This window comes from Haliaeetus albicilla, chromosome 3, assembly GCF_947461875.1.
Source record: "Haliaeetus albicilla chromosome 3, bHalAlb1.1, whole genome shotgun sequence".
Classification (NCBI taxonomy): domain Eukaryota; kingdom Metazoa; phylum Chordata; class Aves; order Accipitriformes; family Accipitridae; genus Haliaeetus; species Haliaeetus albicilla.
The window spans coordinates 20,691,741-20,718,815 of NC_091485.1; the positions used below are offsets into that span (position 1 = coordinate 20,691,741).

Consider the following 27,075-nt stretch of genomic DNA (forward strand, 5'->3'; position numbering starts at 1 on the left):
TTGGTGGCTGTTTGACCAGGTTGGGCACTTGCTGTGGTGTGCTCTGGTCTCAACCAGCACGTACCTCTGAATGGATAGCTGGGTTTGGAGACAGCTCTGGGCAACACCCTAGAGTTGGGAGATAGCTAAGACATGCACCTATAGGTTGGGCCATGTCAATATATAAGATTGTTTCTCAGTATTTCCCACCCTAAAGAATTGCTGAAGAAAACTGAATGGTCGCCTTGCACAGTGCAAGTTTTCATTTTTAAGCCCAAATGCTTTGCTGCACGAGTTACAATGTGTGTGTACAGCATAAAGGTCTTTTTTCCCTGGGTGGTTTCCAGGATCGCTTCCCCACATTGTGAGTGGTGCAGAGCTGACCCATGGTTACATGATTAATTTTGTGAAGTCCTTTTTAAGGCTTTCCAAGGCAAACTACACTGCTCTTAATGCCTGGATTTGGGCGGAGGAAGCAAGCACAAGGAATCCATTCCCTCTGCACTGCTCTGTATTTCCAGGAATGAGGAAATGAAGGACAGTGCTGCCCACAAAGCCCAGTGGACGCAACCATGCCTTCATGCAGCTTCATCTGTAATCTGCATGTGTGTGGGCATATCTCTATATATTTCATCCATGTATTTTACAGACTTGCAGAAAAATAAACTCTCTGACCTGACTGATGACTTAAATAATTCTCTGTAGCAGGTGCTGCAGGAAGAAAGCCCAGTGCCCCATTTTAAGGTCTGATTAAGCTGTGCTTGTATCGTTTTGGCGGGGATGCTTGGTCTCCTGCGTCCCAGGAAAGCAGCCTGCAGCCCCCAGCCAACACCTCGGTCTGCTGACTCAGCTGCCCACCCTATCCACTGAAGTGCAACATATTGCAATGATTTATTATGGTTATTACTGCAAATCAATGGATTTTAAGACTCCATCGACTCAGAGACAACCCGTAGGTCTCGGCTGTATACACTGAGCCTGCCAAGGGAGCAGCAGGGGAGATGCAACCTCTCTCTAATGAAGGCACGATGTCACTCTTGGCTCCTTTAGCAGGGAGGTGGAACACTATCCCCATCTCTCCGGCTATAAACAGGAACCGTACAGGTGCTATGAAAAGCTTTAACTCCTACAGTCAGCACAAAAAGCGGAGGAAACCGGGCAGACCACTTTCCTGAGAAGGACCAGCCTGCAGGCTTTCAGTAAAACCAGTGTCCGAAGGGAGACAGAGTGGGTAGCTTAGGCTCTGTGTTGTATCTCAGCTTGGGGTAGCACAAATTCACATGCTGCCCCCTTGACACCAGAGAGAGATCAAACCTTAGGCTGCAACACAAGAGTTCGCAAGGTGTTGTTGCAGTGTGCAAACTGCATTCCCTGCCAAGATGCTCATTAGCACAAATTCTTTGGCACTGCGTATAAATTTAGTTAGTCCCTAAGCTGCGATCCAATTACTTTGTGAGGCAAGGTGATTTTCGCTTCTTGTAGAAAACCTGCAGCCCAAATCTATGGATACAAGCACAATCACCCCGACAAGCTACATGGTTTAGAGATCACACTTGTGTCCTAAATTGCTTCTACATTATCTCTGGGAAGTCTCAATAGATTAAGGCCTAATTGCACTCTAGTAAATGTGCCTGATGGCCTTGTCAACACCCGTAAAAAGAAATTTTGAGTTTTATCATGTGATTTTGCTCAAAATTGCACATTCATGACAACCATACCTGGGTAAATGCCTTTTTTTCTTTGTGCATTTCTCTGCTGCCTCTTCTCTTCAGGGAACTCTGCAAGAGAAGCAACACTGAGTTATTGATAAGCTAAACACAAAGCCTGCAAGTTTGGTAGGGCTCACCACTATAAAACTAATTTAGGAGAAAGCAAGAATATCCTCCTGGGCAGTTGGGGATTTAATTTTATGTAATAATCACTAAAAACCCAAGATGATCAGGGCCTTGTCAGTGAATTTTCAATGCACAAAATTTCCCAGAAAAAAAAAAAGGAGTAAAATCAGTTAAAGGTTCACAGAGGGAAAAAACCCACCCTCTTTTCTTCTCTGGACCACCACAATTTTTGGCAAAACTTTCTTTTTGCATGGGGCAGTGATTTATGTTTGATTAATCCAGGGCAGAAGTCCAAGAATGTTACTCACAGTGGATGTGAAACACATTGTGGAAACCTCAGAGGAAAGCAACCCCTCCAAAACAGGGAAGGATATGCATATTATAGCTATGTGGCATAACATTATTGGTTAATCCATGCTAGCAAATGTACTGAGGAGCCCAGATAAAGATGAGGTAATTCTCCAGGTATTTCTGAATTTACTTTATAAATTAGATTTGATTGGCTTTGCAAATCTTTATATCCCTTTATAAGCAAGTTTTTTAAGACATGGAAATGATATCATCACCACTGCTTGGTTTTCAGAAACCTCTCAGCATCCAAATAGAAAAGCACAGTTTTCCTGAGAAGTGGGAGGTGGAGCACTGTCAGGATGTTATCAGTGTTTGCACTGACTTGTGTCTCAGGACCAAGTTCAAACCAGTGTGAGCTGGGTCTATTTAGAAAAGGCATAAATTTGACTTTTGCAGGTTGACGTATCAGAGGGGAGTGATAGTTATTAGGCAAAAAAAGTGGGAAGTTAGAAAATGCAGAGTCATTTGAATTCAAAGCTGGCCGGATTCTTTGTGCCCAGAGCCTGAAGGCTGATACTCCCAGCAATCACCCTGACATTGTGGCCTCTTTTATTTACTACTTCTGTTCATATTTGCTCTGCAGGGGACAATTTCCAGCTGAAGTGAAGCCCAGGCTGTCATGGGCTTGCCCACAGCATGCCTCCCCTCTGCCCCATGCGATGGAGCAGCATGCCCGGACCAGTGCCGGCTCCTGCATCCTATGGGCTAAATCCCATTCTCTGTAACCGACATTAACGCAGCACTGCAAAACATGAGCCCAGCAAAGAGGAAGGGAAAGGAGGGAGAGGCATCCTGTTAGTTAGCTAAGTCCAGTCTTGTGCCCAGCCATCAGCTGGCAGAAAATGCAACATGAGCTTGGGACAGAAGCACACACCCTATACAAATCCAACCGAAAGCTTTCCATGGCTTTGCGGTTTCTGACTGTTAAGCTATGCAGCTAGTGCAAATTATAATTATTGTATGCTAAGACATCTCTCCTTCTGCTCTTTGTTATACACAGTTAAGTAGTTAAAACCCATTCATACGTGGCACCATATGCCCAAGGCATACTATAGTCTATTTTTGCTAATCTGCTCTCTACTTTAATCCAGTGATTTCCTATAACTAATGAAGCTGAGTAAAAGAAATGTTTTTTTCTGGATAGTGAAACGATTTAATGAAAAAAGACTTTAAACACTAAAAACATCATATGAAAACCTGTTACACAAGCTTAGCTAGGATAAACAGTTACTGTTTTCTCTTTTTATTTTTTTAAATGTGGTGTTATTCTGGAAGCAGATATGTAACTGAAAGCAGTCATCAGTCAGCAGCATCATGCCCTGGCATGCAAGATGGGTCACTATGGTTGAAGAGATATGGGGCATAGCCCTGGCCCTCACACTGCTTTTCAGTGTGACTTCAAGCAAAAGTAGCTTGAGCAAGAGGAGGTTGTCTGGTTACTGCATTTAATTTGTAAGCCCTTAGAGTCAGGGATGAGTCTACCAATTTCTGTAGAGGCCTCAATGCATGATTGTAGCAAACAGCTACTGGTCATGCTAGAAATGCAAACCTTTGTGTCAAATTCTAAAAACCTCTTGCTCTTACCTATAGGCAAAAGGTTATACTTAGACACATCCAAATTAAGAAGCTAGGGGATATAGACACATGGGCTACAGTGTGCAAGAGAAAGTAATAAAATCTTTGCTCTGTTGTACAGGATAATACCTGGAAAATAAGGGGAAGGGAATTAAAATTTGGTAGGAGACATGGATCACAGGCTGAGAAACAGGCAGATAGTGATCTGGCTTTGGAAGCTGTAAGCTCCACTCCTCACTGAAAAAATGGATTTCACAGATCCAGACTAACCAGTTTGCAAAATACTGCCCTAGATGGGGCCTCACTTTAAGCATTTTCACACTGTCCTGTTTGGATTTGCGTAAGAACAACCTTCTGATCAGTGCTCAGCTAGGAGATTGCTTTGTATTTCCATAAGGCAGAGACTCAACCTTAGGCTGAGTCTGTCCTCAGTGTAAGAAAAAGAATAGGATATTTACCTCTGGGGGTTACCACTAGATTACAGGGAGAAACGTCCCTCACGTTTGTCAGTGGAGGACTAGAAACACAGGCATGGCAAAAAGGGACCAAAACCCCTAAGCCCTATATGACAGCAAGGAAAGATGTCCATTTCACCACTGTGGGACCAGGCTGCATGTGTGTATGAAACACCAACCAATATAGTTGATATTTGAGTTGGACTAAGGTCAGAGGGTGCCACTGCAAGAAGTAGGTGGAACATGCTACAAGCTTTGATTTAAAATGTAAAATGGTGCAATAAAGGAGCATTTCTCTTTGATGTACAGGAGATCAGCAACAGAAGTTGATATGAATTAATGCTGGAAGGAACATTTCTATACTACTTTTTATACTCAAGAGACCAACCAGGGTTGGCTGTCTACCAAAAAGTCTTTCAACGATGGTTAAACAAGATTTTATTAGTCCTTTGGTTAACATAGTCTCTTAGGAAAGAGGTTACTCATCGGACATTTTCTACCTTTACTGTTTCACTGCACCTCTTGGCTACCAAGAAGAGCTAATATATGGGGGTAATAAATTGCCCGGTGTTTTAAAAGTTAAACTTCCCAAAAGATTATTGGATGTAGCAACTACAGTACTAACAGCAGAAAGAGACACAATTATTTTCATTTTCCCTAGGAGCCCAGCACAGACAGGAAGAGATAATTTGTGTCTTTCAGTGAATTCCATTTTTAACAGGTCCAAGAAGAGTCCTGCAAACCAAGCAGTACAAGTGAGACTACCCGCAGGGGAAACAGCAAGCAGGAGTCAATGCACTGGAATTAGAGGTTGAGCAAGATATGGAAATAAAGTTTGAGTTAAAAGCTATCATACATGTAAACACATGATATGCCCAAAGTTTTCATACTGAGGCAAGTGCTGAGTAAGATGACAACAGAGCTGCAAACAGGTGGCAGTAGAGAAGGACTCAGAAAATAGGAAGAGAGAACCAAGAGTCCCTAAGAGCTGACAGCCTGTCACTTTATTCACTGCTATTAAGAGAAGCAAGTAATTTTGGGTGCAATCTAGCATCTGCAGGCAAGCGTGGGCTTGCTATCATATCTGCATGAAACTGAATCTGCAAAATCAAGGAGTCAGCCATTGAAGTGACAATGCCTGCAGCTTAAAACAGAGATGGTGGCTTGGAAAGTCTGGCCCTGAAGGCAATTTCTACCACCATGATATGTGACGAATTATGCATGAGCATCACTGGGCCTTATAAGCTGTAGAAATAATGTTCTGTGTGCAACAATGGCTTGCTACTGATTGCTTTGAAATGGATAACCACAATTTTCATTTGCATTCATTAGAAAATAATGCCTGTGGGAGATCTGACAGTACCTTTAAAAAAAATATGCGTGAGTGACCAAATCCACTTGCTCTACATACAGCAGTAGGTGAAGCAGATTGCTTTCAGATTACCAGTATCTGCAAGGCTAACAGCTTCAGAGTTGCATATTGGCATTTCATAATAAGAGCTAACTTGCTAGCTGTCGAGCCTCCTCATGTTTGAGAATGAACAAAACATTCAGAGAGACATAATCTCTGCCACACAGTACATGACTCATTGGGAGATCTTGCCAATGGACCAACTCTTTCATAGTGGTTACTCTCCAAGAAATGCCAGTGATTTCAATGAAGGTAATTCTGCTTGGCATGAATGTGCATCAGAAGAAAAACAGATCCACTTGTAACAGATGGTCAGAAGGTGGATTTATCCCCAAGTGATGTAAACCAGTGTTTGTTAACTGCATTGCTAATCACTGCTCAGGAACAGTTCACTGCAAGGGTTTTCCGGGCACTGTGCAGGACCACATGGGAAGACTGTGGCAGAGGATGAAAAAAGCAGGGGATCTCCATGCTCCTTCTCCGGCAACACCCCTCCACACAAATCCAGCTCTGCTAGCCACTACAGGCAGTTTTCCTCTCAACTTTTTGCAGCTTTGGACTTGCCAGACCCTGACATTGAGAGGGTGCATGATTCCCCTTCATCTCACTGCTTTAGAGCTACCCCCGCTTGCCCAGTCTGGTAGATAAAGAAAATACCCTTTGTGCAGAGCTCTGTCACTCTCAGACCACTAGTGAATAAACTCTTCTAACAAATGCAGCACTGAAAGAACATGACCAGGACATGTTTCTTTAGGAGGCGCAGCTTTCAGCTATCACACTGTAGCTTTCTGAAATCACCTTCCCAGTATGGTTACCTGCCTGCCCATTTTGTAAAAAGGAAGCATTTCCTATTCCTGTAGCAACATCCCTTTTTTTTTAAATGGTAGGACAAGGTGGCTTTCCATTCTTTCTTAAGGCCTGAAGTGTCTCTAATTCCAAGTATCCAACTGAAGTTTTGCTTTGCTGCCATTCCATGCTTCTGTATTATAACAGCTGTGCAGTGAAAGTAGAGAGGCAGTTTTTTCTATGTGGACTCTAATACCTATCTACAGGATGGTTAATGGAACTGGAAAATACAATGAAATTCTAATTGCTTTCCAATTGCTGTAGGCCCTTGAAAAAGATATCTCACCAAGCCCTGATAAAGCTGGGTTTGACGCAAGTGATCTGTATCTGCATTCGTTCCCATGTGTGTTTCATTTACTAGAAACCTCTAAATACTACGATATTCATCATTCACATGACCTAGCAAAGCAAGCCATGTCTGAAATATCATAAGCACTACGGTTCAGGATAAAAGCCATCCTTTGAGTAAAAAAGCAGCAAAGCACACTAGCTTTCAGCACCAGCTTAAATTTCCCTAACGCTGCATTACTCTATTGTGCTAAACTTCTGAATAGGGGCTTTGGAGGAGCCTCTTTCTTTTGCCTCTTACTACTAACACATGGCACCAGCTGTCTCTCATGGCTTCCCGGTGCCCTTCGCATGTGGACTGATACTGTCCTGATATTAGCCGGCTTGGTGTTTACAAACAATTTGGTGTGACAGGTGTGGCAGCATGCTGCGGGGAGGGAAGCAGCAGGGTTGCACCCACTGTCTGAAGCCCTGGAAGGTGAGACAGCAGGTCTTGAGTGGATGGGAGACAGCTGGGCTGGCTTTGTATTCAGCTCACAACATACCATTTCACTTAATATTTTGTCTGAAACCAATATAATAATTCTTATTAATATGATAATTGCTTAATAATTATAGTAATAATTGGTAAAAAATTATAGCCCAGTCATGTAATAATTATTAATATAATAAATGAAATCCTCAAACTGACAGCTGAGATCCTAAACTCTGACAGGTGTATCACTGTCTTATGCAGTGCTTCTGCCCAAACACTTTTCTTAATAACTTCTTAAATTCATTAAAATGTATTTTAAAAGTCCCTGTCTGTCCCATTTTGTTAAGACATAAAGTATCCAAATTACATCACATGTGTCACAATATATAAAGAAAATGACAACACACTGAGACCAGACTTTCCTTTTTTTTGCATCCTATTTCAGGTGAGGAAAACCAGAAAGAAGCCAGGTAGATCGCTGCAGACAGCGCTACTTCTCCCCCTCCTGCTACACCAGTGCCGTAACACTAACATGCCGGGAGCAAACATGTCCCTCCAAGCCTTGTCGCCCCTCCATTTGCGCAGCTATTAAATATGAGTTCCCCACACTGTGCCCGTCCCGTAACCCCCGCATCACAGGCATACTTGCTAACCCTCTGCAGTGGCACCACCTCGCTTTCAGTCCCTGCACTAGAGGATGAAACCGCAGCCGCACATCCCTCACAATCCTGCCAGGCAGGAGTGGCTGCAGCACCAACCGGCAGCAGGGGGTTGCTGCCAGGCCTCTACTTTTCCACCTCCCACCATATTATGCCCGTAATGCTCACGGTAACGTGTGCTAGTTGGGACCGCCCGCCCTCCCCTCCCCACCGGTGCAGGAAGCAGATGCAGCACCCCAAATTCTCTTACCTCAGCTGAGCCACAGTCACCGAGCACCAGCCCACTCCTGGTGCCTGCAAATGGGCCGTGAGCCACGTCAGCTTGCACCCCTTTCGGAAAGAGCTTGTCCAAGAGCCAGGCCTAATCCAAGTGGTATGTGCTGCGCTGACACTGCCTGAGCTCTGTAATTACCTCATTAGTGTTATACCATAGCAGACAGCCCATGAAAAATGTGCCGGGCACTACATACACACAGAAACACACCTGTCCTGAAATGGCTTGCCAACAGGAATAGTACTCGTCCTCGGCCACAAAACCCTACATAATGATGAACACCTGGTGCCCATAGCCCAGGCCAAGTGTCAGCACACTGAGAGAGAAATGGTGTCCCTCGCTAGGAGGACGGGCACCCAGCCTCGTGGCCACCGGTGCCAGCTGGGGCTCTCTTCTTCACCTCTCTGGACAAAACAGGGTTTGCAAAACTCCCAAAGTCAAAACAACTTGTATGACTTTTTTAAGCCTTTTTTTTCTCTCGTAACGACACTTACTGCAGCAGCCTGGGCAAACTAGACAACTGCTGGAGAAAGCAAATCCTTGGAAACAGCCCTGACATACCTGCCAAGCCTTCCACCATCCATGTTGCACTACTTGGCATTGCCCGCATCGCCCAATGCTAAATGCAGGCTACCTAAAAACAGAGATGAACTGCCCTCCCCTCCTCCTCTCTCTGAAACAATGCTTTAAAACCCAAATCTTTTCTGAGGAACTGCAGCAAATGTACTGCTGTCACATCACAAGCCTTCCAGTTGGGAGCTGCTGGTGAGCAGCCAGCCGGGGCTGGCTTTACGAAATTGGACCGCAGGCCAGGTAGTGTTCAGAGAGGGGATTAGGAGTTTACATTGCTGAAAGAAGACTATATGAGCGCATTTACTGCTGATCAATGCACACCCAGCCTGCCATTTCCTGTAGCACAGGTGATCTATTACAGGCATAAATGTGGTTTGGTTTGGTTTTTTCCAGAAGAAGACTAAGAAGGCAGTATATGCACAGGGATAGATACCTGCTCTCCAACTGCAGAGATAGAGCCCGCTCATTCTCTGCCACCAAGAGCACTTAGAAATCAATGCTACATAGCTAGTGGTCCCAGTATCAGGACGGCCTTCAGCACACTGGAGAAACAAACTGGAGAGTGTGACAGCAATGGGACAAAGCAGAGTTAGACACGATTTGGACGGTGCTGGTAAAAGAGAGGAGGGGAGCTGAGCGAAGCCCCAAGCTCGTACTAGGTCAGGAGGTTACTGCAGCAATTTACGGCACTGGGAGAGGGAGAAAACACACAGCTCTGCAGTCTCTGTAGTGTTCAAGGTATAGGTGTAAAGAGCAAATCTCATAGGATCTAAAAACCAAAAAGAATCTTTTTGGAATAGAAAGAAAGATATTGAGAGCTGCACAACATTGTGCTTTCCGCACTAATAGATCAACAGCCACGGGATTGTTTTTTGCATTGGGGATGGAAATTTTCCTTGAGCAGACAGCTATAAGTACAAGCATATTCAATCTCCCCTGGATTAGAGCAACTTGCTCTTTCTATAAAGTATTAAATGAAATTCTGAAGAAGCAGAGAGATTAAAGGCCAACTGCAATGATCTCCAATGAATATGTCCCAGATAGTCTTTGTAATCCTCGGTTGCCTGTCTATTATTTCACAATTTTAAGGACACTGCACTCTGAAAAAGGGGTTTATAAAAATAGAGCAAAAAGACAGCAAGTTCACACTTCGGTAGCTGGTGACATTTTTGAACCTCAAATAGCTGCCACCTGTGACACAATTTCCTATACATCATTCAACATAGACAACCATTCACTGACAGGTGATGTGTCACCCCCAAGACAGCCCTATTCAGCAAGCCGTAGGAGTCACAGTTCAAGCACAAATAAAGTTAGTTCTTACAACAAACAAGGTCATCAATATAATTGAGGAATGAAATTCAAGCCAGAGTGTAGCACTTGTAATTAAGAAATAGTGAAGCCTGGCCCAGGGCAGGCACAGGTGACAAGAAGGAGATGGAGCTCCTGCGAACATGCCAGCCCACTAGTGAGCTATAGCACACGATCCTCCAGAACTAGCAGTGCGACATCCACCCACTCTCTCAATATATTCTGCAGGGCAAGAGTTACCCTCATGGGAGAAAAGTGCTAGGCTACCTTTGAATCCAATTGCAGCTGGAAATGTCCAGGAGGGAAAGAAATTGTTAAGAGAGAGTATAATTGCAAAAGCCACATTTTCTTAGTAAAACCAGTCTATAAAGATGTGTCAGTAACAACCCTGTAAATACCAAATGAAGAACTCTAAATGATGGATATAGCTTCACAAAGATGCACTTGGAAAGGAATATGACAAGCCCAAGCGGGAACACAGTGCTTTAAACACTAAAATAAAAAATGCACAGAAAAGTTATAAAGGTGCCACAGATGTTAACAGCAAAATATTCTGGTGTGAAGCATATTTCTGAGGAGACCTCAATCTGGGTGGGTATTTGGGTTATTCTTAACCATCTTGCCTGCTTCTGGGGCTGGGCCATCATTGCATGGGAACCCATTCCCATTGCTTGTGGGGAGCTGGGATGACTCTGAAAGTGTGCAGGGGCTGTGCTCTCCCACGCTACTGCTGCTTTGAGGCCTAAACCAGCTGCCTTGGCTACTTGCCGGGATTTGTGGTCCCTGCCTCTGAATGCAGAGGGATGCTCCAACCCCGAGGACCAGAGCACAAAATGAAAGGCGTATGGTGCATTACTGGGTCTTATACAGGGAAGGGTGACCTGGAGAGGGTCTTCATGCTCTCAACCTCTGAGAGCAGCTCCTAGGGAGGTGGGTGAAAGCGTGGGGTGAGATAACGCTTCTTGGTGTGTTCTGTAGCTCCTGGGAAGGACAGATGGCTTTTCCATCACTTGGTGCAGGAGCTGACCACCCTGAGCCTCCCCATTGCAGTGCCTCTGCAATTTGGGGTGCTGGTTTCTGGGGAGGTGACAGCGCCCAGCACCTGCCCAAAGGAGGAATTCACGGCTTCAACTTTGTTGGTAATCACCCTCTCTAAATGCATCCTATTTAGGGCCTAACTGTTGTACTTTGTTTGGATACATATTTGCTATGAAACATGATGTTCTATCTGTTTTTCCAAAACAGAATAGAAGAAAGAGGATGACCTGTTTATATTCCCTTAAAACAGAAAAAGGATTAGTTTCCAGACCACTCAAGTAGCAATAACCCAAGGCAAAAATCTTTATTCAAGCAACATATTGATTTTAGGATACATGACTAAGGGACTTGGATCACCACTTCTTAGTTTAAGTTGTTATATGAATGAAACATTACAAAAAAGGATTAGGACATCTCTGCTTAGACATGTGCTTTTTTCCTCACTGTATATTATTCCCGCATTTTTATTTAGTCTAATTCATAACTTCCATATTTCATCACTCCTCTTGACAATTTAGTCTATGCTTTAAGTACTCCTGATAGGGGAGGATCTCTCATCTCTGAGAACTTATCCCACTGTCATCCTCTCTGCCTCTTTTGCTAATACCTAACCAGGCACAAGAAACCTAAAATGGCAATATGGATACACATTTTTTTTAAAATACAATCATTATGCCCAATAACAACCGGCATTACCATTCCCCTGTGTGGGGTGAATTGCAGGGACACAAGCAGGGCTAGTTTTCAGGAGCTTCTTCTGCATAATAAACCTTGTACCCTTCAGAAACTGGAGGACCTACCAGAGCAGTGCAGGAAGGTCACTGCAGCCACAACCAGCCCTGAGCCAAGGCAGCAAGCAGCAAGGGACCATGTCTGCACTGCATTAGGCTGCTTGAGAAACTTCTCTTCTACCATTTCCTAACCTTTCAAGTGACTGGATCTGTAACCCTAGTCACGTTGTACACAGTATTTTTATCATGATAATTATTATGATAATAAATGAAGACTGACAGCACTTGGGTTTGATGGCTTTCTCTCAAAGGCTATAAAATTATGCCCTTTATTTCTACTTTTATATACCTGCTGTAAAATGTGTGGTTTGCTGTGAATATATACAATTAATCGATGAAGTGGCAAAATCCCACTCCAGCTATCTGGATTGTGCTGCTGCACATCCAATCCCAGATACAGTACGAAATACGAAAAAGGTTAGCAGCACCATCACCTTTCCAAGTTCCTGAAAGCTGATGCCAGTTGGTGTGTCCCTTGGTTGTAACCATGCACCAAAACACATAAATTACAAGGAACAGCTTACTGATCCCATTTGCACAGCTTGTTGATGCTGCTGCCTAGTAAAAGAGGTGTCTGAAGATGATTCAAGAATTAGCTTCTGAAAAATCATTTTTAGACAGTAACTCCAAAGTCCTTCTGATCTCTGGGTACTTCTCATGCCAAAGTACATCAGAGCAGAACATCCTTATGTGCCTTGTATTTGATTTGCCTACTCCAAAGAACCTCTTTATATGTGGAAAGCTTTGCAAAGCACTCAGTAAGAGCAAAGCAGCAATGGCATGCTCCTGCTGGGGACTGCAGGCTGGGAAAATATTTCGGGGATGTACCTTTTTATTATACTTCTTGACCAAAAAGAAAAGGAGGCACTTTTTTTACTATAAATCAGCATATGAATTACAGGGATTTAACCATATACAAATGGCTAAATACCAGATACCACCATGGAATATAATTCTGTGCCAAAATCACACCAATCTCCACTTTTTAGTGTTTTTTTTTCAAAAAAATCTCTCATTTTCATTAACTTCAGTGAGGCTTGGACTAAGGCCTCAGGCAATGTAAGGCTCTCGTTTTCTCTGAAATGCAAGTTTGTAGGAGACTGGACAGCGTACAGGGGTTGCTACAGAGAGGTATCTAATGGTCACTATCCACAGCTACTGTTGTTCTGCTGTGATCATACAGATTTATTAGGGGACTTGATAAACCTTCACCTCTTTTCTCTGACTAGCAAAGCAAAACAAAAAGGGGAAAGAAAAAGGAAAAACCTCAAACCATCTAGCTAAATGTTCTTTCTCTACCACTGGTCAAGGCAAGGGTTCCCGAAAAGCTGTTACTCTCCTGGCAATAACAAAGTGGAAATGTCTGAACTACATCGGTGGATGAGCTTTTCACCTGAAACATCGCAACTAACAGCAGAATAGGCTTTATCCCAGCCTGGGTGCAGAAGGTTAATGACTATGAATAATATGTATGTATTAGAGTGAATAATGACAGCCCAGTGCCAAGACTGCCAGTGAACTGCAATTTTTTTTAGATCATTATTTCTCAGATGACAGAAACTATTACAATGAGGAAATTCATGCACTTTTCATTTTTCTAATTAAAACACAAAAACTGTTTCTCTCTACCATTTAATTCATTGCTCATTCTTTCTTTCTGTGTCCTCAGCCACCTGGAAAAAGCAGCTCCTCACAGGTAAGCTGTTTCTTAGCTGAGGGCCCACCCTATCTCAAAGGGTGCTGCAGTGTCAGTGCTTGAAGTAAGGGCATGAATAGCTGCCTTAACGATTCCCACAGAGAAGAACCGCATAATTTGAATTTCCAGTGGTCCTAAAGCAGGTGTGCTGTGGTTGCTACCTGAGTGCACGCTCTGCCCACTGACTGATAAAGAAGGGGAATAAAACTGCTTATGGGACAGATCTTCTAGTGCAGCTGCTGATCAGCAGTGAAAATTTCATTTGATCACAGCTTTTATGAAGGATGCCAATGAAATATGCATTTATATTCTGTTCTTTGAAATCTTGGTGTCATTTTTTTTCCACTTGTTTGAGAAGTCTGAAGTCCCCAAACCCTTTTGGCAGCTATTTTCTGAGATCGTGGCAGTCTTGACACCTAAAACATTGTGAGGTAGAGTGTGAATAAAACCACAAGCAATTAGCAGCTGGTCTCAAACAAGACATCACTTCTAACCCTTGCTTTTCCTTTCCTCCCTGCCCTGCCTTGCCAGGCTCCCATGAGCACTGAAGTGAGCTTTGAGGCAGGCTTTGGATAAACAGAAACAGAGAAGCACGCACTTTTTATCCCAATAAATCTCTAAAGTGTGGCAAAGCCCAGGTCTCCCTCTCCAGACACTGATTCTCCCCCACCTTTTGCAGTGTTTGGCCCCTAAATGCAAAGCAGGAGATGCAGTGCCCTTGTCCTTACAACTGATAGAGCCTCACACATGTATATTGAGGCTTTTTTTTTTTCTTTTAGAGAGCCTCGTGGTGTGCATTTAGCACAAGTTACTACACACGGTGCATGATGGGGAGGTTGGACCCCATCTATAGGGATGGGTGAGCAAGGAATGAAAGCCCTCAGAGATGCACTGCATCTCTTTGAAAAAGACATCCCCCAAAAAAGAAAAAGAAGAAAGCAGGAAAAAAATCAGGCAAAAGTTTGCAGCATACACAAATAGCATGAAAAATATTAACTGTTCAACACTTGCATATCTGCAAATTCACTAAAGGGACATGAAGTTATAAAAATGAAAAAAAAAAGGAGCTCAGTGAAACTTAGAAACCTTCACCCCATGTGCTTATGTGCTCTCTCATACAGATGTGCACATACACACGAGCACGTACCTTTCCATAACATTTCTCCATCAGCCAGCATCATTGCGGCCAGGCACGCAGTGCGATCTCTCTCCTGTACACACACACACACATCCCTGTGCTACTTGGGTCACCAGTGTCAATGTAAGAAAAGCTCTTCCTGGCAACCCCAAATGCCCTGAACAACACCCAATTTCCTCATCTGGCTTTGTTATTTTCTCTTAATTTTGCATATAACTGAAGTATGAATTTCTAATATGTTTTCATTTACATGGGAAAACTGGAGAAAGCTGTATGTGCCCCAGAAGGAGACAAAGAAACTTGAAGAAAAAGTAGATCTAGAGTTAAGCAAAATAAAACTCTAAGATAATTATTTTTAATGACTTGGAACCGAAACTTATTTGGATGAATCCTCTTCAGACTTTGCCTATTCATTTCCCTAACTGTCAACATAAAAATGGCAGGTTTTAGCCAAATAGTCTACCCTTATAATAAAAACTAAAGTGAAACCTTGTTGCAACCTTAAATTCTAAGAGGCATGAACTATCAATTTTATTAGAAGGCATACACTTATCTGAAATCTCTTCCCACTTTTCAGGTAATAAAACTACTCACTCTTTAGGAATAGCAAATGATTGATTCTGACTGGTACCTAAAGAAACTTCTTTTTTTTAATCTTGCTTTCTGCCACTGGGCTCTCTACAGCATTATGTATGCTCTGTATCACTTGTTGCTATGATTCCAGCAGTAACTTGCAGATACTGCAAGATTAAATAAGTGGCTCTGCGTTCCTTCCAAATCATTCAGCAGGAATTCTCTTTAGAAGTAAAATTTTTTGAACACCATTCAGCACTACTGAGACATAAAATAAAAAATTCTCTACTCCCAAATGAGACAAAAATAATAATAAACTAATAAAAAAAACCCCAACCCACAACCAAAATTCAATAACCATTTTTATTTCTACAGAGCAAAGTGACTCTATAGTATTTGCAATTATCCAGGCTCCAAAGTTGTGCTGCATGTACTGATGTGAGTGGTTCATTATTAGTCATGCAAGGCATCCCACTGACCTCACTTCAGTACAAACTGCAGAATCACAGCCCTATTATGGGCAGGCCCAGTATTTATGCACACTTGTCAGATTTCACACGGCTCCTCTGAATGACATGCTCTCCTCTGGCCCTGCTTTTCTTCTCTTTAGGCGCTTCTTTCTTTCCTCTGCCCTCTAACTTCTATGTGGCTTTTCATAATAAGTGAGAATTTAACCAGCAAGCCTCTCTGCAAACTCACATGTAGGATTATACAGTTCTCACAAGGAACACTAGACATATTCATTAAGACCCCAGGCTGAAATATTGAGTCACACAGACTTGCAATGGAAGGATGCTCACTGGCCAGTGCTAAAGAACTGGGCCCAGGGTAAGAGCTGAGGGACTGGAAGAGACTTTTAAAACTTTGCTATAACTGCCTGCAAATAGTCTGCTGAAAATACTCCAGGCTACCAGCTGGTCATAGTTCCACTAAATATTTTAAAAAGCAGCTTTGGCAAGCCTTCCTCTGAACCAACTGCCCTTCCTCCTAAATTTTTCTGGAAATAGTATTCTCCATAGAAGCCAGGGGACTCTAATTTTCCTAAGAATAATAAGATTTTAATACAAAAAGCACTGGAGATTGGAAGCAATGCCAGGTGCCCCTGCATGCTGCATGCCTGGAGCAATGTCCCCAGTGCTGCTGTTGCATTAACATTCCCAGTGCAGAACAGCGCTTCTGGATGGATACATTTCAGGGCAAGAAACTACATGGGGTCTAACGTGGGAATAATCTGCAGAAGCAGTATTTTCCTTTCGGCTGGATTTTAACAATGAATGCAAATGCATATAGGCTTTTATAGTCTGAATGTTTCTATTCAAATCCTTTGACTCAAAAGCCTTTTTTTCTCAACCACTGATCATGAAAACAGAACCTAAAAAGCAACCAGTCAATTTCTGAATCAATATTCTGCGTACAACGGTGCAATAATGTCACCTAATGGGTTACAGTTTTTAACATCATTGCTAGCTCTTACATTTTTACTTGGCTATTTCAGTCTTTTTAAAATTTAAACCGAATAACCTTAACGTAGAAAATCTTGCAGTTTTGAGGTGTTTCTTAGGATACTGACTTGGTAGTATACGGTCAGATGGCTGCTCCCAGATTAGAGATAGGCTGGTATCTTCAGCTCTTCTGGCAATTTTTTTAATTTGGCAGTTTTGTTTCCTTATGATCCTACTTTGCTTTCTTATCTGTCAGTGTGTCACCACAGAGAGATTAGCTGAAATTTCAGACTCCATTGAAGTCTCTTTGTCCTGTCCCACATGACACATTAGCTGCACTTTGCAGTACCCCTAACAAAAAGGGATAACTGGCAATGAAGTGGCCCAGTGCCCACACTGCTGATGCAAATTTCTCCAAACCATGAGTTTTAATCTCATTACTCTTGGATGTTTGTGCATATGTGCCTGGATCTTTGCACACAGTTGCAAAAAGTTGCTAAATGAAGAAATACTGATTTTTCTCTTCTTCCCTACAATTGGGTATTTATGATGCAAACGACCCCTAAAATATGTAGACTTTATTCTTCAAGAGCCTTGAAGAGGCTGCACAGTCAGCAGAGTCTGAAAGTTCAGCTGCAAAGGTCAAGCAGACACATAGAAAAAGGAAGAAAAATGTCCTGAGACTACCCCCACTTCGGAGCAGAACAAGCACTTTATTCTGCAAGAGAGGTCACCATTTCAATTTCTCTACAGCCTGCTATTTCTACCCCACACAGATAGACAACAGAAGCAGCAGATGCAAGCAAGGATGTGGTAAAGAAGAATGCTGAGGTCTAGTTTAACACCGATTTTTATATCACCTAATTTCTGGACTGCAGTTTGCTCACGTGTGTACCTCACAGGACTGTTGGAAGGATTAAATCTTTGCAAGGATTAATCTTTAAATCTGGGTTTTGAAAAGCTCTGCATATTATATGTAGAATAACAGCCATAGTTAAGGTCACTTGATTACTCTCCAGGCAACAGAAATTTAAGGATCAGCTGATAGCTATTGTGTAATTATGTTACATTGCATTTAGAAAAACTCTATTATCCTGGGATAAAATCTGTGCATAATCCGTCATAATTTAAAAAGCAGACAGGTGTTGCAAATAAATATACCTCAGATGATTTCACAGTTACACAAATAGCAGTCATAATTTATTCTTCGATTCCCTTTGATGTTCCCCCACACTGAAAACACATATGTCATTTCACATTATGGCAGCTATCCTGGAAATGAGCCAAATTCAGCATCGGTGTTAGTAGGTGCAATCTGGCATAAACCAGCCATGATACAGCTGCTGCCAACAGGGCTGAAGTTGGTTCAAAGCTCTGTCAAACTGGGAACGTGCCAGTTTTACACCTTTATGGTCAGTGTGCACAGTTCTGCTCCCCGATGTAATTCTATACTGCTGTCTTCTTAAATGTGAAGCATTAAATCAAAGAGAAGAGAAAAAGTAAAAAATGCAGTATAGATAAGAAGTTCCCCAGAAAATGGCTAGGTTTATAGCTCTGAGGAGCTACTTCTCAGCTGTGGTCCTGCGGTCAAGGCCATTCAGCTCTCCCTGTTGTAAGCTCTGACAAAAGACAAGGGCCTTCAAAAACAGAAGTGTGTTGAGTTCAGTAAAAGAGGCTGCTGCTGGTATGAAGACTTATGCAGAGAAACAGGCATGCCATGAGGGGGGACAGGAGCACGTTCCCCCCAGGAACCCTGTGCATCTCTGGTGACCTCCACTTCTGGACATGAGACCATAAAGGCTGTTTCAGGCAGAGGAATTTTTTTTCAAGTCACTTCTATTAGTTGCTACCAGTGGCTTCACAAGAGCTTGCAGAGTCTGACTCCCAGTGGGACAGGTTGCAAGGGTAAGGACACCCCCCCAAAAGGGTCATACACTTCATCTGGAAATGGATATGTAGGGAAAGTCTAGCTCAGGAAACAAAAGGTCTATGGTCTGGAGACCTACATTAGGGAAGACCCCAAGAAGACATTAGTTCTAAGGTCAAGCTAGTGACAAAAGCAACAGCAGCCAGAGACTTGTGTAAGTGGCGAGAGCAGCATGACAGCGGTGAGAGCTATCTGGCAGTAAGAGACAATAAACACTTAAATCAGATTTATACTTGGAAGTAACATTGACCAACAATTAATGAGGCTACTCTAAAGTCCGCTCCAGCTGGTACTGATTTAATTCATAACTAAACTCGCTCTTCCATGTCCAACCAGTTCTTCCAAGCTACTTCTGGAAAAGCGAGAGAGAGAGCATGTTATTCAGTCACATAATTTGGTAGGGAAATGCTCAGTCCCTGCTCTCTGCAAATGTCTGTAATCTCCACATCACAAGAATAGCAAAACACTCTTCCCTCTTATCTGTGGACCAAAGTCTGACATCAGTCCCACGCTGGCCTGGGCCCCTGAAGCTCTCACTGGATTCTCAGGGGTTTCTGCCCAAGAGATGATTGATAAATCTCCACCCATCTAATAGAAGGACACCAGCTCACTCCATGCTACCCTGAATACTGTGCAATCATAGGATTCAATTTAAAGTTCCTAAAGACCAGCAATTGGGTCCTCAGACACTGATCTACCAAACAGTAGGGTGCTCAGCTACAGAATAAAGGAAAAGCAGGAGAGGGCATTTCAGGAGTCTATTGCTAATGAGCGAACCATCTGTCTTCTTTGTGAAAACTGGCTATTTATTCTGACATTTCCTTTCCCCCAAACAGTTTTTCTGCTGATGACCTTATTATTTTAAAGTAATGTAATCTAGTTTTAATGCTAGTACATGTCAGATTTTTTTAAAAAAGCAATAGAGATAACTGTAGCTATCTTTGCAAATGGAAAAATAAAAATATACCATGTCTATGAGATAGAAAAGGTGCAAGCTATCCAAGCTGTGAAGTCCCACCACAAAGAAGCCTAGTTGGTGATAATTGCATTCATTATTAAGAAAGAAAACCATGGCCACAGCTGTGAAATGAATGACCAATACTGAATTCTTCAAATGGGATCATTCTTTCATCACAAATGAAAGAAGACGCTGAATACAAATTAGAAAAAAAAAAAGGAAAGTCTCACTGTTGGCAAAAGCTTATCAAAAATACATAAACTGGGATGGACTCTCCCTGGTCTGCCTTACCCAATTTATGTCTCTCAAAGGAATGGGTCCATTTCAGGACAGCAAACTGTCCTTGAATGCCTGTAAATGCAACCACCATTTTAGCAGAAATGTAAGAAGAAGATACAGAGGCTAATCAAGTTGTCCATCCATCTTCCGGTATCATGTCTCTGCTGCAGTCACCACCAGCTGCTTCAGACAAATGGGTAAGAAGCCTGATGGTACGTTAATAGGGATAGCCTGCCCAGACAGCAAGTCTCCTCCTTATTCTTACCAGCTATAGGCTAGTTTCAGACCTCAAATAGGAAGTTTTTGTGGCCCTTTCAGGACTTTTCTTCAGATTTTTTTTGCCTGTTTTCAAGCAGTGTCATCACAATCCTCAATCTGAGCAGCTAGGTAATGCCTATGAACTTCTAGCAAATGAGAATATTCTAAAATGTAAAAAAACAGAGTACAGGTAATTGTAAAATGAGGTACACTTGAGTAGTTATTTTTGGGTACACTCTCCCTTTGATCTGTTGTCTCAAATCAGCTAGCATCGGCCAACTCACACCTCAGAAGTGAAATCAGGGAAGGCTGCTTCTTTGGGTTTGAGGGTAGAACTTGATAGTATTTCTCCAACCACCTTCTGATATTAATTTTAATCTCAGCTGAGCCTGTATTTCTTTGTGCACTATTTTATGCCAGGTAGTAAATGAAGAACGCTGCATTTGGACTCGCATTTGGACTCACATTTGGACTTTGGTGAGGCAAGCATTTACCCCAAACAAACACTTTGCTAAGGAGCTCTGTCAGCAGTGGCATTTTCTGATGCTTAAACTGAAGTTAAGTTTGCCAGACTTATGGAGTGAAAGGAGACATTTATGGAGAAAGGACTGATGCATCCTGCTGCCATGAAGGTCTCACAAGAATGTACAGCTCGTAACTACATGTGGCCCCTCTTTTTTCAGCCTGATGCCTTCCCTGTCAGCCTTTGAGATGTCTGTGACATGCAACAGAGGCATAACAAGCCTTGATCTAGTACTAACCTAACAAACATCTTTGGGATGCATACCGGCTGTAAGGGACCAACAGCATTTCTAAATAACATCAAAATGTACAAATCAAGGTGGTACAAGAGCTACATATCTTTTAATAACCTTTGTTTAATGATCACAGTCCCACATACGAGGAAGCTGGATCAGACCCCTGTATTAAGAGGAAGAAATTGGTCACCCCTGGTTTGTATAGTGTGCTACCTAGTGTGCTAAACAGTGTGCTAAAGCACTGCATAAGGTCAACAGTAACCAAAATTTTTCCTTGATCAAGCAGCAGAAGACACCCAAATAGGAACTGCTAAGAGCAACCAAACTGGCACAAAATTCCCTTCTGATGGTGAGTAAAGCTTAAGTGACTCTTGCTTATCTGGTGATATATCTAAAGTATGAGTATTGAGTATGTCCACTTGTCTCTAAAGGCAGTGTGTACAACTGCTCCAAGCAAAGCTGCTTCACTAAAAGGGGACTTCAAAAAGATGTTGTTAGCATTCATCTGTTCCTCATTACTCCAACTGAATACTAAGTCTGAACATGTCTGGAAAAATGTACTTCCTACACAGACATTTTTTCCTCATTATTGTCTCTCTAAGTACTGAAAATGCAGCTGAAGGCGTGAACAGCTGCAATACTGGAAGCTACAAATATGCTACTTAGGCAGTAGCGATGCTGGAATAACCAGAGCATGGTGCTAGACTTTTTCCAAAAGGAGGAGTTATGAGAGCAAACTGATAGAGCATTCTCCCGCTCCTCTAAGAAAAGCGAGTACTCCAGGGGTATGTGTTCATCAAGTGACAGGACATATATTTCTGATTTTATACTCCAGTAGAAGAGGATAAAGGACTAAAATCTCCACAATAACCCAGAGTATGTCTCGGCAGCTCCATTCTAAGTTATTCCTTCTGAGAACATTAAACATCATGACAATTTAACTTTTTTTTCATTAAATGATGAGCCCAAATGGTATTGATGGCAATGTGACCTGGAGGGAGAAAGACTCAAGACAGCCTAGTTACCCACTGGCATCCACTGCCAGATTGCTAATTTTATTTGGTCTGAGAGTGACTGACCCAGGAATACCAAAGCTATTGTTATAAAAAAGCTACAGCTCAAAAAAATGGAAAAAAATTAAAGAACAAAAAATGAGGGTGTAAGGTTATCTGACTAAAGGCTTTATCACAATAAGTATAAAGACCTGGAGAGGATCAGAGGAACCATGACAGGTGGAGGAATCCCAGTAACCTAATCAGTGAAATCAGAGCATGAAGACGAGTGCTCCATCAAAGGAGAAGATTAAGCTCTTGTCCCTGGAGTGAAACCCACGAAGAGCTGATGGGAAGAAACTTTTTTCCTGACTGCCATGCAAAATATGGGTGTTACTGCCTAAAGAGGCATAGGGCTTATTATGGGATGTAGGGGGAAGCAAATTTGGGTATGGTGTAAAACCTATCCAGTTGGCAGCTTGTCACTTTAAGAAGATGAAAAAACATATCTTGCAGATCCACCTGGTTAAAGTGGGCAGAAAAGTAAGTTTAAGGAGACAGATGGTGCCACTAGACAACCCTTACATTTATTTTCTTTTTCTACTTGGCATTGCATATCTATCTCCATGGATGTGCCCACAAAGACATAAAGTGCACTATGGCTGTATGTTCTACATACCCTACATCTGCACATTTTATTTACAGGGCTGAATAAGACAACATAGATACTTTTACTTATCCACTACAGTCTTTACTAGCAGTGTTCAATTTCACTTAAGCATTTCATTTTGACATTAATGGGCTGCAGTCAGCCTCACCTGCTCTGTGCTCACACTGAGCAAAAGTTTCCAGGAATGAAAATTCACTCAAAGAAAAAGGATTGAGGCCACTATTGTATACGATGAATAAGAATCACATGCCTGTTTCCAAAACTGGAAATCCCATTCTGAAGTTTCTGATGTTCTGGACAGGAACCCAACACAGTCAGCTAAGACTACCTCAAATTATGAATGCCGGTTTACCAGAGGGACTGTGAATCAAGAATTGTTCCAGTGGGTTAAAAAGATACACAACTTCAAAGGACTAATTTAATCCCTCTTCACATAATTCACCAATATGGTCAGAACATGAGAAATCACAAGGCCTTTACCCATTCTGGCCTGAATTTAAGCTTTCAATACAGAGCACCCAGTGTGAATGGAGACATAACCTAAGGAGCTTTCTCTACCTCCATGTACAGTGACTAAGTAATGGTGACTTACCCCGATTGCTCCTTGGAGGCATCCCTGCTATCAAAAGGTGCCCCAGGACTGGCCGTTAGCAGCACATACACCCCTCAACAGCAACATGGCAGGAGGACACTTCACTGGTCATATGCATTACTGCAGCTACAACTTCAGACCACCCTCAGTTACAGCTTCAGACCACCCTCATTTTTAAGCACTGTATCCACATAAAAAATACAAAGCAACAAGGATCAAGAGATGCAGACTTAAAATAACAGAGTTGACGTACCAAGATACGATCACACCTTGGTAAACCCCTGTCTCAAGTAGCTGAAAGAATTCTGGAGGCAAGTGAGAGTCTATGCCAGTCAGGAGCATATAGTGGACTGTCGTGGTTTAACCCCAGCCATCAACTAAGCACCACACAGCTGCTCACTCACTCCCCTCCCACCCAGTGGGATGGGGGAGAAAATCAGGAAAAGAAGTAAAACTCCTGGGTTGAGATAAGAATGGTTTAATAGAACAGAAAAGAAGAAACTAATAATGATAATGATAACACTAATAAAATGACAACAGTAGTAATAAAAGGATTGGAATGTACAAATGATGCGCAGGGCAATTGCTCACCACCCGCCGACCGACACCCAGCCAGTCCCCGAGCGGCCATTCCCTGCCCCCCCTTCCCAGTTCCTAAACTAGATGGGACGTCCCATGGTATGGAATACACCGTTGGCCAGTTTGGGTCAGGTGCCCTGGCTGGGCATAAGAAGCTGAAAAATCCTTGACTATAGTCTAAACACTACTGAGCAACAACTGAAAACGTCAGTGTTATCAACATTCTTCACATACTGAACTCAAAACATAGCACTGTACCAGCTACTAGGAAGACCGTTAACTCTATCCCAGCTGAAACCAGGACATGGGTCTTTCCATCCAAGCAAGTGTGATGTCTTGTGGCACATAAGGAAGGGTGGCACTGCAACCCTCCATACTGTGTTCGTTACTCAGCCGGCTGAAGTGAAATGCACCTTCTGCTTTCACACTGTACATGCTTCTGGCTTGGATTTGTTTGTTTTTGCTCTTTTGGGACAAGGGCCTCCTTGAGTTAGCCATGAATTTTGGAAACAGCACAACAAGTTATCTAAACCGCAGCTGAGATCTTAACGTATTTGATATACACACATCCTTCTGGAAAACGGCTGGAACAACCCCCACCAGAACGTAAAAAGCAACTGAATCCAAGACAGAAACTAGGTTTTTTTTTAGATCTCATTGCCACTGTGCAGGAGGTCAGCACGAAACTTCTTGGTTTACAGAGTACTTTATCATCGCTAAATTAAGAAAGAGAGTCTGTTAGGGAGAACAATGCTGCAGCCACGTTACAGGAGAAAATTGGAAGACAGACTGCAAACATTGCTCGCCTTTTCACAGTTGGCAATATATTCCCCTGACTCACACATACGTAGGAGACCTGCCCACAGTCTGAGTCTATGCAGGAGCTTTGAGTAAGAATTTATTACAACCTCTTTCAGTGTGTACCCATAAACAGGTTTGTCTTCTTGGCATAAATCTTCTTTTACATTATATTTATGCTCCACTGCATGTCTCAGGAAAACATTAGAGGGTTTATCATTGCTAAAATTTCAGATATACTACAGCCAATGGTTTAGAAAATTGTTAGCTGTTAAAACAGCTAACGTAAGCCTCACTTTTAAACTGTAGAGTCTTTATGACAGAGGACCTGTCTTCTGCCTTTTCTGTGAAGTATTTGGGATATTTGGGGGCCACATAAAGTGATAATAATACCCTCGCATTCAAGGTAGCAAAACCTAGCATTCTGTAATGGTCTCTCTGATAGAAAAAGTGTTCAAGAAAAATTTGGGCATACCTACCTCTAACTGGAAATTTTATTTATAATCAAAAAATATTTCTACCTTGACAGATCTTGATTTCATCCCTTTCTACTTTTAAACAGGTTTTCACTTTAAATCATACTTCCACAGGAATGAATGTCTTCGAATTGAAATCTCTTTATTCTTTGCTTTCACCCCTCCCTTATGAAAAAAATACCACAGAAATAATGCAAATACTCGCCTCCTTGCAATAAGTCATCACCAGAAAATCTAAAAGTGTTAACTTTCTATATAATACTCCTTCTGTTTGCTACATACATTAACATTTACGATGGAAAACACTGAAGACCTCCCACCTCCAGTTGTTCAAGAATTTCTTGTTTAGCATCCACTGCATACTATAACAGATTTGCTGGAATATACATCTCTGCATCCTCAGATGAATACTCTGTGTGATTGCAAAGGTCTAAGGGATGGGCATGCCAGAAAGTGAAGTTTGTTAACAGCTCCAGACAGTTCTCACTGGAATTTCTGTGTGCATCTAATACACATCTCAGTATTCACCTAGAGAAGACCACGTGTAATTTCTCTGCACAGAGCTAGAACCTGTGCAGTGGGCCAAAAGAGCATTGGGGCTGATATCAGTAATTCCCTGCTATTCCATGTCCTTGAATATTGGCTGAAAGGAATAGCTTCCAAGGAAGTTCAAACCTTTTTCTGCCTTTTTCAACTTTCTTGTAAAGACCTCCCCATACCACCTTTTCCATCTACCACTTGAATTCCTACTGAACACAAAGAACCTAAGTCAGAACGCCTGAAGAACAACAAAATCGCATCTCACCACTAACCTGATTAATGAGGTTCTTTGCAAGTCAGTGATTAATCCCACTTTGTCTGACTTGATTCAAAGGGAGGGTGTGATAGGAAGCACCTACTTCCTTCTCAGGTAGCCTTCAACTCCCAGATCCTCCATGCCATTGCCCACTCTATCACATGTGCAAGGACTTCTAAATAAATCCTACTCACAGAGAGGGCTGTAAGGCTCATTTCAAGACTGTCCTTGTTTCCAAGTTCCCAGTTAGTGCTGGTGGTTCCTGCCTGGGCTTGGGGCCATTTTGGGTGCAAACAGCAATGCTGCTCCATTTTCCTTTGATAGATGCGGGGTGAGGGAAGGAGCCTGGTGCTGCCATTGGGCAGTCCTCTCCTAACGGAGCAATCCTTCAGGCAGGGCAGCATTAGAAGGACACAGTAGATGCTGCCTTTGCAGGGACGGGCACATGCCTGCTTCCCAGGGCTGCTGCACAGTTCGGGTTCAGCTCCAGCTCCAGGGGTAGTTTTGAGTCACAGGGTGACTCCCTGTTCCACGGGATTTACCATACTGTAGCCCTGGCCCCGCCAGCACCAACCCACCATGCGTGCGGTCACATGCAGGCACCATCCCAGTGAGCTTGGGCGAGCAACTCCAGCACCCAGCAAGAGCAGGAATGTGTGTCCATGCACTGAGGGGTGAGCAAGTAGGCCACTCACATGTCCTGTGTGCTAGCAGGATGATACAAGTGTACATCCACAAATGAAATAACAAAGGGAGCCCACATTTCAAAGACACAGCTTCTTTGACAATGCAGCACTCTTTAAAATTGTAGCAAAAAACATACGAGTATTTAAATTAACCACACACATTAAAATGACAGGTGATCCAAGGGACCTACCAATGAAGTGACCTATTTCTGGGGAGAGGAGTAAGTCAGGAAAGGTGAGTTTCCTGTGAATGTCTGCCTGGAGACCAGCTGTTTGTGGAAAGCAGTTAAGCACTGCTTTTGAACTCATACAAATATCTTTTAATCCTACCTACCCATCTGTTCTAGCCTACAGAAGATATGGAAAACCACCACTGCTCCCTTCCCCAAGTGACTCGAGATGCTATGAAATTCAGCATAATAATTCATAAAGATGTAATAAAATACCAAAATCTTCTGGGTTGAGTTTTCCAAGCAGTGCTGAGGTGGCATAGGATTAGTTCTTGTCCTCTTCTCACTTCCTCAGGGGTGCCACCAACCTGAGCACACACAGCACTTGGTCTGTCCAATTCCTTCCTTCCACTTCCCACCTGTGTG

General features: G+C 42.7%; 2 protein-coding genes across 12 annotated transcripts in view; both read right to left on the reverse strand.

Annotated features, from left to right (window-relative positions):
- The window catches only part of LOC138684714 (uncharacterized), a 334,210-nt gene that overhangs the window by 240,676 nt on the left and 66,459 nt on the right, over positions 1–27,075 (reverse strand). The gene's annotated exons all lie outside the window — the stretch shown is intronic.
- The window catches only part of MTCL1 (microtubule crosslinking factor 1), a 115,168-nt gene that overhangs the window by 51,692 nt on the left and 36,401 nt on the right, over positions 1–27,075 (reverse strand). For all 11 annotated transcript variants that reach the window (XM_069779018.1, XM_069779017.1, XM_069779014.1 and 8 more), the window contains exon 4: positions 1,698–1,757. In XM_069779018.1, the coding sequence (XP_069635119.1) occupies positions 1,698–1,757 (60 nt within the window). The remainder of the gene's footprint in view (positions 1–1,697; positions 1,758–27,075) is intronic.